Below are 12,011 nucleotides of genomic sequence, written 5' to 3' on the forward strand. Positions count from 1 at the left end.
GGCAAAGGCTATAGAAATGAAATAATCCCTCCATTTTGGTAGAAGCTTGCTGGAAGAGGCACTGTGCCTGGGGGCTTAGCGTTCTGGTCTAGGACCATATCAGACATGGCTTCTATTCTTCCACTGTCTTAAGTGGTCATGCCATATAATTTCCTTGTACCTGGTTTTCTGCATTCTGAGATACGAACAACCTTCACTTCATGATGTGCTTTGAGATCCTGGGAAAAAAGGTATCACAGAAATATCTGCAGTTCTTCTAAAGTAAGGGTGAAGGTATATAGCTAATCAACTGCTAGAAGGGATAACTCTTTCTTCTGGTAGTAATTTCCAGCTTTCATGAGCTCGATCGAATTTGGATTTAGGGCTAACGCAGCTGAGGCTGGAGTCAAACCAGGTCAGAGCCAAAGCTTCAAGCCAGCAAATACTGTTTGGGAGCTTGTGTGCCAAAGTGAGCTTGTGCCTTTGCCCATGAGTTTGCATGCTGCCTGTGTGGTTCTGTGGTGGCCTGAGTTATGACTTCAGAAAGGACAGAGAATAAGTAGCTGAGAATGAATAGTGTTATTTTTCCACAGCTCATTAAGTCTCTAATAAGTGACTTGCTGTGTTGTTGCTTTTGGGAGGATGTTCTGTGGTTGCTGAGGAGAAGATGGCTAATGTGTTTATTTGTATGCTGCAGTTTGGAAAATTCCTTCGGTTGTATTTCTTTCTGTTTCAGTCGGGGCCTCAGTCGGAGCTGACGCTGTAGAGGTTGCCAAAGCTGGTGAAAGGGAAGGCAGCCAGCAGGGGCCAAAGGGCTTTCCCTCTGTTATCATGGATACAGTCCCTACCTCACCTCTTTATGCTTCACACACCAGAGGCCTCATCCTTGTCTTCTGACAGGGGAGATATGAGGGAAACAGCCTGACTGGGTTGAAGCCAGCTTACCTTATGTTGCAGGAGTAACTGGGATTATGCTACTTTATGGTTCCTGAGAATCTCAGTTGACAAAATTTTTGTGGAAGATGCAAACAATCAAAAGCTGTGACCTCTAAAACTCAAATAGGGGCAAATATGATGTGTTTGTGCTCCAAGAATGGGAGGTACCAATGCCACGTAGAGGTTAAATCCTACAGTTAACCACTTGCGTACAGTTTTCTGTCTGGCATTTACATGGTGGGAGAGGAAACCAATACAGTCTTTGCTCCATCCCTCCCAACCCATGGTTACAGTCCGCACATCCAACTGCTGTCTGTGACGTCTCAGGATCCATGACATGTAAAAGCGTGGTTCTTTTCTGCCTGGATTGGTATTACCCAAGTCACATTCTTGCCCAATGAAATTTAAGAGTTCCAGGTGTGCAAAGCAGTTCCACCACATGCATACCTCTGCTAGGAAAATCACAGACTACCTCCAGAAGCATACGCAAAACCAAGCAGTGTCTGCTTCTGTGATGCTTTCCTCTTCCAAATTAGTCTGCAGATGTTAATTGTTACCCCATTACAGAGAGGCTGGTCCCCCCATTTTGCAGAGACTGAAGCTAAGCTATTGAGTGGGTCAAATGATGCCTGCCAGTGGAGTTGCTGTCTTTTCATCCTTAGCCTTTCTACATCCTGCATTTGAGCAGACGCACAAGAAAACTTCTTGGCAACATAAGGCAATGTATGAAATCAGCCTTTTAATGTCAAATTCACCAATATTTCATGGCATAATGAAGTTAATTGACACAGTAGGCCTGCAATTTCACACATAACAACTCACACATTACTAAGCAAACAACAGTAATTCGGGAACTGCAGTTCTTACAAAATGAGATCATGTCCATTCCATTTCTAACACAGAATTTCTGTTCTGTATTGGCCTGACACATAGGCGAAAACAGTGTACTTGTTTTACACCATTTTAGCAATTCCCAAAGAGCTGGGAATAACCAGTGCTCAGTTTGTAAGTGAAATGTTTCTAAGAACAAAGACAAGGGGTTTAATCCTAAAACTTAAACCAAAAACCTGTGCAGCATACTTAGAATTGTCCACAATAAACTAAGACTGTGCACAAGGCCTAGGAAACGGTTTTATCTTCAAAGCAGATCTGATGTGAAACTGTAGTGCTAACAACTCTCGTGGCTTTTGTCCTAAGATACTGTTTTTTCCTCAGAGCTCCAAACTATGGAATCATGGGATGATGTGGGACATTCAATGTTCATTTAAAATGTAAGTGTATTCTGTGTAATGGGCTGAAACTGAACTCCACAGCTTCCAGTCTCAGAAGCTCTATAAAAACTAGCCAGGATGCTCGAGTCCTAAAAGTCTCATGATTTAAGATAACTGTATAATTAGTAACTGCCAGAATGCAAGTACTTCTTGGGCAGAAGGCTGCAAACACAGTCCTTGCAGCAAAGAAGGCTAATGGGACCCTGGGCTGCATTAGACAAAGCATTGCCAGCACGTCAAGCTGATCCTTCAGCACTGGTGAGGTCACACCTGGTGTACTGAGTCCAGTTCTGGGCTCCTCAGTACAAGAGAGGACAGGCACACTGGAGAGAGTCCAGCAAAGAGCCACAAAGATGATTAAGGGAGTGAAGCATCTCTCCTATGAGGAAAGGCTACGAGAGCAGAGAGTGTTTAGCTTGGAGAAGAGAAGGCTGGATCTTGCTAATACCTGAAGGGAGACTGCAAAGAGGACCAAGAGAGGCTTTTTTCAGTGATGCCCAGTGACAGGACCAGAGGCAGTGGGCACAAACTGAAACACAGTGTTCTGTCTGAACATCAGGGAACACTTTTTTACTATGAGGGTGGCTGGAACAGGTTGGCCAGGGAGGTTGTAGAGTCTCCATCCTTGGAGAAATTCAGAAGCTGTCTGGACACGGTCCTGGGTGGTTCTGCTTGAGCAGGAGTGTTGTACCAGGTGACCTTCCAGAGGTCCCTTCCAACCTCAACCATTCTGTGATTCTGTGGCTGTTTGTGGAGTAATCCAGCCTAGGTCCTGGAGAACACCCACCATCAGTCACTGCAGCACAGAAGAGGAATGATCTCTCATTCCACATCAACTAGCTGACCATAGCCTGAACACCCAGGTAAAATAGTTACGTGCTAACACAGCTATCTGAGTTCACGTACCTAAGCTAACACAGTGTCATGGTAGATATCATGTAGATGTAGAGAAAGTAGACAGAGTATGACATCTGAGGCCACATCCTAGAAAACTTTGCTTCTGTTCAGCTGTGAAGTAGCACCTTGCTTCTGCCTTATTATTCAGTGCATAGTCCAAATCTCCTTTTCTACAGGACAATGGAAACTGGGTGATAAAACTGCAAGTTTGTCTGGGGAATGAAGTTTTCCAGCACGTGAAGGAATGTGATGGTGTTTGCCATTCAGAGATGATTGGAGGCCAGTTGGACACAGAGTCCAGTGTCAAAAGATGATGGAGAACTGAGCACCATTTATGGAGGCTTTGGAAGGAATAAACAGGAAAGCAAACGTCAGAGAGGGAAGGAATTTGCCTTCAAAATGGATGGCCTCCAAAGCCATCTGCTCACAGTCTAACCATGATAATGATTTATTGTCTCCTTTGGGCTGACTTTAACTTCACTTGGCTGCCAAATGCAGAGTATAGGCCTGCCTTGCCCCAGGGAACAGTACGAAATATAGACTCTCAGGGGAGATGACAACCGGGGAATAAGCATAGGAAAGGAGCTGATTTTGCCAGGTACGGATCTTTGTCTGCCCTGGGAGGAATCTTCAATCCAAAGTGGCTTGTAAACTTGCTGGCCTTCAGCAAGTTATGAGCAAATTGCTCTCAAAACCAGATGAGTGTGATCATGCTAAAGGTTGCATCCTTCCATCACTGGGAACTTAAAAGCACATTTAAAGGTAAAACAGTAACATTTTCTTGAGCGGTTATTGGGGGCAATTGGGGCGCTAAGGATAATTAACTTAGTGACTGTAACTACTGCCTAAATTCTAGGAATTTCTCCCATACATGAGGCTGTATCATCAGTAAAAATCAACTGCTGGCACTCATAAACCATGTGAGCACTTCTGATAGGTGCTTGGGTACATTCCTTGGAAGGGAAATGTGGCAGAATAGCAAGGTATTGGGAATTCAGTGTTGTCAGAGCAATATTTCTGACTTCTTATTTCACTCAGCATTTATTACCATAGACTTCTTCCTAACGAGGAGACAGAATTTTGTAGAAATGTCTGAGGAAGGGGGCATGCCATGCAGTAAACTGCCACCCTGAGTTCTTTAAGTAAGAAAGGGGTTCATATTTCTACCTTATATATCCTAGTGTACTCGTGTAACTGTGGTAGTCAATCAGTATCTCACGTTTAAAAGCGTATAGTAGAAATAGAAAAGGTCCAGGAAAGACTAAGAGGTATAGTCAGAAGTATAGAACCATATTATATAGGGAGAGGTTAAATAGACTGCAACTGTTCTGCTTGGAAAAAAAGATTAATGAAGGAGACAATAAAAGCCTATAAAATCACAGAAAGCAGAGAAGAGGGATAAGGTAGACACAATTTCTTGCAATCTGTGGCACAGGAGTATGCAGACCCCAGTACTAGACTGTTTCCCTGCATTGTCATGTGTTGACAAGAAGATTTCAGAAATGTAGCCAACACCCTCAGAGAACAGAGTGGGAGAAGCACGTAAGCCTGGCTTTGCCCAAAGTGAATCAAGATGATATTCATTCCAGGAAATTTGTTTTCATTCACTGGAGAATTTAATTAGCCGTGGAAGGAACTCTAATTACACTTAAGAAAAAAGTCTTGGGATACATGTGACTGAGAGCGAGTCATTTTCTATTGTTTCGAAAGTAAACACTGGAGGCCTAGGCAATTTTTAGATCATCTGAGTTACAACGAAAATAACAAAGATGGATAAAGTTGATTCAAACTTTAAAAAAGGCAACAAGGTATTTCCCATGAGCATGGTGCCTGCATCTCCTAACAAGTGCACATTTGCTGGCCGACTACAGCTTCGCCGTGTTTGAAAGAAACTGTGATCTGATCATACAGTAGTGATTTCCTTGGGACAATCCCTCAGGAATGTGGGTCAAACTTTTACTTTATATCTCTTTTTATTTGAAAGCATGTATTCTGTGGCTAGCAAATGGGCCAGACCCACAAAATAAGCAGGCAGTGGAGATTTGAGGATGCTGGAGAGAGTGCAGCTTGCTACACATTAGAATGCTTATTTTGAGTCTTTATGATGAGATTAGAATGAATTTACTTTAAATAGAAAAATCAAAGTCTAGGTTCTTCATTTGTTTTCCTGGCCTCACAATGGACTTGCCTCATTGTCTACTATAACCCTTCAAAAATTAAGACTTGAGACCCCAGACGAATGATATCGCATTAATAATATATCACAACATTCAAGCTAATACCATGAGGCTCAACAACCCTGCCCAGGGCAAGTCACTTTGCTTTCCAATGCCTTGGTGTTTTTTCTGTAACCGAGGCAGAAGAAATCCTTACTTGCCTCACAGATGTGCATAGGAGGCTTAACGAGGCTTGATTAATGTTATCAAAGCACTTGGAGATCTTTGATAAGATAAGCAGCTTCCCAAATGCCAAACAGTGCTGACTCCAGATGAGTTAGGTCTAACTCAATCCCTGTGAGAGCACACAGATGGTATTTCCCTTGGTAATGTTGTTGAATTTTGGCTATGAGGAGAGCTCTTTGGTTCTTGGCTACAGAATTGTGTAAAACAAACATCCTGAGGCTGGTGACCATCTGGAAGACTCTGATTAGTGGTAACATCTGCCTTTAGTCTCTGGACACCAGATGGCAGAAAACAAGTTAGTATAGCGTCCAGGACACCCAGGCTAACCCACAAGATCTGTTCTTCTGCTGGTAGTTAAAGCAACGTTTTAAAGTCTATTGCTCTGTCGTGTGTGCTACAGGGTCCTGCGAGTGGGTGTGGTATCATCCAAGGTGAACAGACTTAGTGCATGAGAGGTGGAAACTAACCTAAGAGAAACATTACATGATGTAGAAGGCAGTCCAGTACCCTGAATTATTCTCTATAATGTCTGCATCATCACCTTTGCACTCAGCGTAGTATGTTATAGTGCAAACAGAAGGTGGATGGGACAATGGATTCACTGGTAGCAGTGAAACGTGTTTATGAAATGTGCAAACACTGCGGGAGACAAGCACCTATTCAAACATCTTCTCTTCGGCTTTCTGGGCTTCCAGTTAGAGCTTTATAAAGTCATGAATACATTAACTCTGGAGCAAGAGAACAGTTGAAAAGCTCTGGTGAGTTAAGAGCAAGGAGCATTGCTTAACAGATTTTGCGGCTTTTTTTAAACAGATAAAAAATAAATGGGAGTGGCTGGGGAAAGTTGAGGTTCAGGTAGAAAGCAAAGGCGCTGAGGAGTTATGCGGGGAGATAAATTATGTTGAACTCAGGTGCTAGTTTTTGTATCCTGGCTATATTATGGTTTATCTTACATTCTATATTCCCTTTGGATTAATCTCTTTTTTAATCCAAGTGGCTGTAGGTCCATAGGAGGCAAAATGATTTCTTTCTTAGGCTTGGCTTCACCAGGCAATGTGTTATTTATAGCCTCCTAAATGACTTTTTTTTTTTAGAGTGCAGGTAGTTTTATATTGTATTGCAGTGTTTTGGTAGTGCTGAAATTGTTTGGTTTTGAGAGAACTGTTACGAACAGCCAGAGAGCAGAGTTTGGCTTCTACAAGTGAAGTCCAGAGCAGCTCGGGTGGGTGTGCACAGGGCAGCGTGTGCTTCCAACACACCTGGTTACCCCAGTGCACTCGGACAACCCACAGCTCCGTCTCCTGCCCTGTCTGTCTGGTATTTCAAAATTAAATCCAACCTTTCCTATTTATGGATTCTCACACCGAACAGATGCCTCTTTTGGGGGGTAGAGTTCTTCCTAGCTTGATGTGACTTGTTATGAATTTCTGGGCTGTTGTTTTTAAGTGGCCTGAAGGTCTGCTCATTTGTTTGAAATTGTTCAGACCGAAGAGCTCGATTGCTGCTGAAGAAAGGAAAGCTTTGCTGACTTCTTCAAATTCTCCATTAAAACCCTGCTTAGCAGAGATGCTTAAATCTTAAGCTGCAGTTTAGGGTCATGGTGTGCTGAGATCCCTTCTTGGCATGCTGACCAAAACTGTTGCATTGTTTGATTAGTTTTTCTTTTCTGTATCTGTGTGTTACTTTCATCTTACCTTTGTTTGCAGATTTTGGGTGGCAAAAGACTATTTTTTTTCTCTGGATCTGTTCAGCACCTGTTCAGAGGCCATAGTAATAGTAGAAAATACTAAAAGAAAGAGTGAACAAGTTAAAGGAATTCTGTTAAAATCGTGAGATGAAATGTAGCTGTTTACAGTCTATCTTCATATAGCCCTTTCTTCTGTATCAGCTCTCTGAGACCCAATCCTGAACTGCGTTCATCAGGTGCCACCTTCCATTAATAGGCTTTGGATCGATTAATGAGTGGTTGGTTTCATTAATTATCAGGCCTTTCAGAAGCAGGTGACAGTAAATGCAAAGAGAAATCCTTCGTGTCTGTTGGAAGCGGGAACGTGGGGTGGCAGTTATGCATTGCCTGCAGAGTTAGCAGTTCCCAGATCAGGCCAACATGGCTGGAGTTTTTCCAGGCCCAGAAAACTGATGCTTTCTAGCAGATTGGATGAGAGCTGACCACCCACTCTCACTATGCTTTATTTACACAGGAACAGTAATCCGGATTGCCTCAGCAAGGATATGTGGAGAGATACATACATTGGCCTCCGTCAGTGCTTGGTTAACCTCTTCATGGCCATTGCTGGGACTAGTCCTGAATCTTAGCATTGGAAACTCAGGGAAATAATTCCACTACAGCAGTGCTGATGGGGGAGAAACACAACAGATCTGGACATTCCAGTCCATTGGACATGGGCAGCCAGACCTGGGGACACCAGGATGCTCTGCACAGCCTAGTTTTAGGCCACTCAGTATGACAGAGGTCTCACTATCTGAAAACACTATTTGAAATTCTCCTCTGATATGAGGCCTGTAAGATTTCCGTACTGCTGGACTTGGACTCTGAACCAGATTTGAACATGACCCCAAACTCTGAAACTAACCTCAGAATCTGTTTGACTCTCAGTCAAGAGGAGCATATTTTTTGGCCAATTTCTGCTCAGTACAGTGACCTACACTCAGTTCTCAACAAGCTTGGTGCGAGTTCTGAAATAACACCACTGACTTTGCAAGTCTGACTCCAGGTATACATGGCAGAGACTAAAATCAGAAACTGATTTAGCTCCTCCTCAACGTTTAACCACAATCCTTCCTTTTTTGAAAAGCCTTTCTGCTATACCTAGTGGGGACTCGTTAAGGGATGTCTTTGCAAACAGAATTTTTGTACTGTGGCCAGATTTAAACCCCTATATTTTTTATTCCCTCATATCTGCTTATGAGCTGGAACTGAGAATAAACCTGTTCCCAATTAAAAACACACTAGTGCCCTCACACGTGAGAAGTGTGCACTACTGATTGCACAGGGAAACCTCCTGCGAGATTTTATGGGGTCCTCTTTCTCAGCCTGGTTGTTCAGGCTGCTAGTTCAGTGCTCAAATTCCTGTCCCTTATATTGCTCTTATATTTTGAAATGAGAAGAGTACTGTGCTCACTGCAGAGATGAGTTCTAACAAAAAGGAACTGAATGCTTTATGGTTTAAATTTGGGAAACTCTTCATCAACAGCCACGGGCTTCCACGGCTTTGCTGTTGGTGGGAAGATGTTCTCTTGTCCCCTCTTTGACTATAACTCTTGCAATTGCAACAACACAGACTCATAGAATCACAGACAGGTTTGGCTTGGAAGGGACCTTAAAGACCATCCAGTTCCAACCCCCCTGCTACAGGCAGGGACACCTTCCACTAGCCCAGGTTGCCCAAAGCCCCGTCCAACCTGGCCTGGAACCCTTCCAGGGAGGGGGCAGCCACAGCTTCTCTGGGCAACCTGTGCCAGGGCCTCACCACCCTCACAGGGACTTTCTTCTTAATATCTAATCTAAATCTACCCTCTTTCAATTTAAAGCCATTACCCCTCGTGCTATCCCTACACCCCTGATTGTTGAACTCCATGAGGTTGGCACGTCCCCCCTCTCCAGCCTGCCCAGGTCCCTCTGGATGCCATCCCTTCCCTCCAGTGTATCCCCCACACCACACAGCTCGGTGTAGGTGGGGAACTTGTTGAGGGTGCCTCGATCCCCCTGTCCATGTCCCAACAAAGATCTTAAACAGCGCCGGTCCCAATACTGATCCCTGAGGACACTGCTCGTCACTGCTCTCCACTTGGGACATCGAGCTGTTGACCACAACACTTTGAGTGTGACCATCCAGCCCATTCCAGCCAGAAAAAGAGCAAAAGTGGTTGCTCTGGAGTTGTGTGTTTTGTTGTGGGGTTTTGGGGTTTTTTAGTGTTATTCCATCTTTCCTCTGTGAGCCTATGTCCCTGTGCAGAGCATGCTGCTAGAGAGCTGGGGACTCAAAACCACAGATGAGAATAGGAAATGAATGTATAAATCAGATCATTACCATGGCGCCCGCTAGCAGTGCCATACCAGACAGAGGACACTGCCTGTCATTGTCTCACCCATAAACCCCACTGGAAGGGGTTTAGATTACTGCTGGAAGGTTCTTTGTCTTGGCCTCTGAATCCACCTCTGCAGAAGGTTTGGCTGAGTGGCATTGTAGAATTTGAGAGGGAAAAAGCATACTGGGTTTGATGGCTGCAAGATGATACTCTTTCATGCTCTCTGTTGTTTTACAGCTCTTGCAAGTAAGAACACAGGAGAAAAAAATCAATTGGTTTCATTTAATGTAGGGGAGTTTCTCAAAAAAATCAATCAGACTGCAAAGTGGATTAATCACTTCTGCTGCTTGGCAGAGGAAATACTAAATCAAATACTGATCTATCCCCTCAGCACCCAAGCTCCCTTTGTTAAATTATTTCTTATCAAACATAGGCCCCTGGACTAAGCACACACATGCTCACAAAAATCAATTTTTGTCCAGCATATGGAGTGACAACATTTCTCTTCTTTTACTCCAGGTTATGAAATTTCATACATCTCCAGTAAGCTTTGGCTCAGCTAAGAAAGCCCCGTGTGTCAGCTGTAGTGACTGCAGTGAGCATGGTGTGAGTTTGATTAAACAGCACACGGTCTAAGGGATCATGAAGGTTCTTCTACCAGTAAGTAGTGAGTTCAGATCCATGCCGGGCCAGTACAGGAGTACTGGGCAGCCACTGGGAAAGGAGTGAGTGAATTCAGTCCAGCCTGCAAAGAGAAAATGTTTTTTGCTTGCTGGTGGCCTTGGCAAAGCTACCCTGTTTTGAATGGGCTCTAAGCAGTGGATTATGTCAGCATTCTTGCAAGGGGCCCTGTCCAGCCCTACATGGAGAGAAGGGCACGTAGAAAGAGCTTTGTTAAAGGGTTCCATGTCTCAGCCCATTGCTGGGAAAAGGGACAGAGGAGAGAAAGCAAATGGCATCTGCTCCTGTGCTAGCCTGTGCCCTGAGCCAGCAGGACACAAGCCTCTCAATCCCCTGAGAGAAAGAGCGATGGGTCAGTTTACCAGCGGTGGTCAGCGAGGGCTAAGCCATGTTATTGTGGTTGGTGTTGTGATGGGGGGGTCATGGTGCCTGGGGGGGCTCAGTCCTGCAGGGAGCGGAGCGAGATCCTAAGCACCATGGTGCCTGCTGAAGGTGCCTTTAGGCCTGGAGAGTGCTCAGCCCATTGCAGGATTAGGCCTAGTACGCACCATCTAGGCTGACCTAGGATGCAATTCCCTGCTCTGTGATGAATGTCCCAGCCCTCTGTGGGTTGGGCTCAGACTGAACATTGCTGTAACGTTGTCTTTGTTGGTTTAATTTTCTAATAACATATTTCACCGAGCAATGCAGCCAGACTGGAGCCATAACCCAGAACAGCAGTTGGCATGAAAAACTCTACTGTATTTCTGACACTAGGGTCTTTTATAGCCAGGGTATGATGGTTTCAGCACCAGTGCAATTGCAACCAAGTATTAAATATCCCAATTAGTGCAATTCACAGTTATCGACAACACTGTTTTCTTTCCAACATTCCCCAAGGACAAGAAAATGTTCTGTGTGAATCTGAAAGCTTCAGAAAGAGGAGGTGTTTGTTCATCAGTGGGATGCTGCAGTGTTTAACATGGATCTCCAGAGCTGATCTGGGGCTGGGCAGAGGTAACACGTTCGCTTTCTTAGGCAGCCAAGGTAAAATAGACTCAACAGCCCTAATCCACCATCTAAGAGAGGCATCTGCGTAGCAACAGGCATCGTAGCAAATGGCAATTGTTGGACTCTTGCTTGCAAACAGAAGTGCTGAGAAATGAGAAGACAGTAGGCCTGAACTGGAATACATTTGCCCAGCAGAAGTCTGCATCGCTTCAGCATCTGCACAAGCCTCCAAACACAGGCATTTATTTTGCATTTCCACCTGCTTTGTGAAAATGAGAAGAAGGAAGTTCTGAAAGATAGTCTGTGTAGTCACAAAACGTTCAAGGGAAAAGCACAATAATATAAAAACAGTTTCTCCAGTCTAGACTGTAAATCCAGGTGCATTTCTGGCCGCGCTCTTGCAGGTTCTAGTCCCTGCTAAACCTGTGTTACCATCTTCAGTGTGCGATTGTTACCCAGTGCAGCTACATTAAAATGCTGTTTGCCCAAGTTCAATTCACTAGTTGGTTCTAAATTTGCCCAGGAAAAAAAGGGGAAAGAAAAAAAAAAATCATCACATTTCCTTATGTGATGGCAACCTAATGCCATTCACAAATAAGGGCACGATCCTCCAAATGTAGGTGTGTGCACTCATTATTAAGCACACACTGCCAGTGAAATGCAGATTGACTTCTGCAAGGTGGACTCCCAAGGATCAGTGATTACTAAATGATCATTTTATCCCAATTTCTATCTTTATTTTTTTTGTTTTCTCCACCTTCAGTTTCTTGCTCTGTAAAGCCAGAGAGGGAAACAACACAGCTGC

The 12,011-nt window shown here is 44.1% G+C and overlaps 1 protein-coding gene across 1 annotated transcript in view; it reads left to right on the top strand.

Annotated features, from left to right (window-relative positions):
- Positions 1 to 10,125, top strand: part of C1QTNF12 (C1q and TNF related 12) — an 81,681-nt gene extending 71,556 nt beyond the window's left edge. Inside the window, exon 12 of the mRNA XM_074893319.1 lies at positions 10,055 to 10,125. Within this exon, the coding sequence (XP_074749420.1) occupies positions 10,055 to 10,098 (44 nt within the window). The 3' untranslated portion in view covers positions 10,099 to 10,125. The remainder of the gene's footprint in view (positions 1 to 10,054) is intronic.
- The last annotated feature ends 1,886 nt before the right edge of the window (positions 10,126 to 12,011 follow it).

The sequence above is a fragment of the Strix uralensis genome, chromosome 23, assembly GCF_047716275.1.
Source record: "Strix uralensis isolate ZFMK-TIS-50842 chromosome 23, bStrUra1, whole genome shotgun sequence".
Lineage (NCBI taxonomy): Eukaryota > Metazoa > Chordata > Aves > Strigiformes > Strigidae > Strix > Strix uralensis.